The 2,258-nt window shown below is 40.9% G+C and overlaps 1 protein-coding gene across 1 annotated transcript in view; it reads right to left on the bottom strand.

Annotated features, from left to right (window-relative positions):
* Positions 1–1,307: 1,307 nt before the first annotated feature.
* LOC111670884 (calmodulin-like protein 4) overlaps positions 1,308–2,258 on the bottom strand; it is a 6,743-nt gene continuing 5,792 nt past the window's right edge. The window contains exon 4 of the mRNA XM_087179746.1: positions 1,308–1,569. Coding sequence (XP_087035872.1) covers positions 1,472–1,569 — 98 coding nt within the window. The 3' untranslated portion in view covers positions 1,308–1,471. The remainder of the gene's footprint in view (positions 1,570–2,258) is intronic.

The raw sequence follows: 2,258 nt of genomic DNA, 5'->3' as shown, positions 1-2,258 counted from the left end.
CATTTCAAGACGCCCTGAAATGACAAGTCCCAGCAGCAGATCTCATCAGCCGTCGTGGTGTCGGCCAAACAGCTAAAGCTAATTGCTAAATCTTAGTCATTTTGAAATAATGGGCCCTTGATCTCTGCCAAAGATCGACAGCAGCAGCTTGGTGATCGCTGAGGGGAAATAAACATCGTTAGCAGATTTTCCGAAGTTTAAAATCCTTCTCCAGCTCACTCGTTTCAAAAAAACACCACAGCTGATGTGAAAGCTTCACACATAATTACATTCATTCATTTATTATCAGTTATTGCCGTCTGTGTTATTGCTGCTGCTGCAAGGAGGAGATCACTTATAGCAATTACAGTGTGAAGCAGGATTTGGTAAAAAAGAGATATGATCATCTTTTTGGGTGGAATCACAATCCACGATCTTGCTCATCATCTGCATTCTGTTTCTGCTTTGATTTTATTCTGAAAATTCTGACAGGAAGTTGTAATTCCTATCTTTCCGCTGCCTTGATGCTTCTCTCTGATGTTTGGAAGTTTGTCCTCCCGCAGTCACATATTACAGGTCTGGCTGACTGATTCACTGACGCTCTGTTATTTTCTTCACAACACACATCACGTGTTGCTCCTTCAGAGGTTTGTCATGCAAGCAACAGAACCTTTGGATCTTCCTGTCAGAACTTTTCAGAATAAAAGCTAACAATGGCTTTAAATAATAATTTTAAAGAATGACTTTCTTGCGCTTTTATTTTCTAATCAAAATCACTAAAGAGAAAGTGATTCCACATGAAATTGTTGCTGCTCAGATATTCTCTTTTTTAAAAAAAAAATCATATCAAAATAATCTGGCGGCCTGCAGGTCGCCACTTGCTGACCACTGGTAGGTGGCCCCAGGTGTGGCAGGTACCTTCCTACAAACAGCACAGAGGTTAAATTAATGCTTTATTGATTGATATCACTAATTGGTTTCACCTGGACATGAAAAGGTTTAGAGGACGAGGACAAACTATCAGAACCTCCCCACACCAAACAGCAGAAAAGTGATAATCAACATGAAAACATTTATGGATTAACTTCCTTATGTCTCAGTTGTTCTACATGAACATTTAGACTGGACAGGGCTGTGATCTTATTGGTCTGTTGCTGTTTCTGCCTCCTCTCCCTCTCATGTCACTGAGGCTGCTAACGGCCTGACATGCTAACTTTTATATCTTACGTTAAACCAAATAAACACGTTGTTTAATCTGTTCCTCGACATTTTGCTGCTCAGTTTCTGAGCTTATAAAAGGCTGAAAAAAAGACGCACAGCTCCTCCTCTCCTGTCACACCTGTTTTATTTATATCGTTTAAACTAAAAATAAACTACAGCTAACATTAAAATGTCTTTACATGCAGTAGAAATCTGAGGCCTGACATGGAATATTAAACTGACAGAACATAGAATGAACGTCTTCACAGCAGTGATGATGTCGGTGGGGATGTCAGCGCCTCGCAGAGCAGCGAGTTACTGCTTTAGCAAACTGCTCACAGTGGACCCGCCCATCTGGCCCAACTCCCGCCTCCCTCAGCAGCTCGTCCACTGAAAACACACACACAGCTGTCAATCACAGTTCACCATAGATAGATAGATAGATAGATGATGCCTCTGATCCCATATAAAAATATCTTGTCGTTAATTAATAGTAAAGTCACAGTTGTTAACTGCTGCTGTTGTTCAATATGAATTGAATCACGGATAATGGACGACGCAGCGTCTTGTTTTGGTGGGTTGACCATAAAATTAACTTATAAAAATTGAAAACAATGTAAATTGGACCTTTTACAAAGTGAAACAGACTCTGACGGACTGTGTTTTTACCTGTGTTCGTTTTGTTGCACCTGTCTGGTGCAGAAAGTAACACCTTCATCATCTGTGATGTTTGATGACGACATGTACTCACAACATTTCTCCACCACACCTGACCGTCTGATTGGAGGTCTAATCAGACACAGTGGGAACACTAGGCTGACCCCACTCAGTCTATATATAACATATCTTTATTTCTACTATTTCTACATTAAAAAGTTCTTAAACTTAACAGGATTGAGGGAACAGAAAAAAGGCAGAAGAGTAGAACAAAGATAATATTTAAACTGTGTTGTCCGACAGACTGTCAGGAAACCAGAAGAGTAAAGACGATCACGTGACGATGAGACGACGTGTTTCCTCTCTCACCCTCTCTGTCGGTCAGCTTCTCTCCCAGGCCGGTGAGTTTGGCTCTCAGCTCC

This window comes from Seriola lalandi, unplaced genomic scaffold (assembly GCF_002814215.2).
Source record: "Seriola lalandi dorsalis isolate HSWRI2012SDOR001 ecotype SW California unplaced genomic scaffold, Sedor1 jcf7180002054863, whole genome shotgun sequence".
NCBI classification, from domain to species: domain Eukaryota; kingdom Metazoa; phylum Chordata; class Actinopteri; order Carangiformes; family Carangidae; genus Seriola; species Seriola lalandi.
Note: the sequence above shows the minus strand (reverse complement) of the source record. Positions and strands in the feature narration are given on the sequence as shown.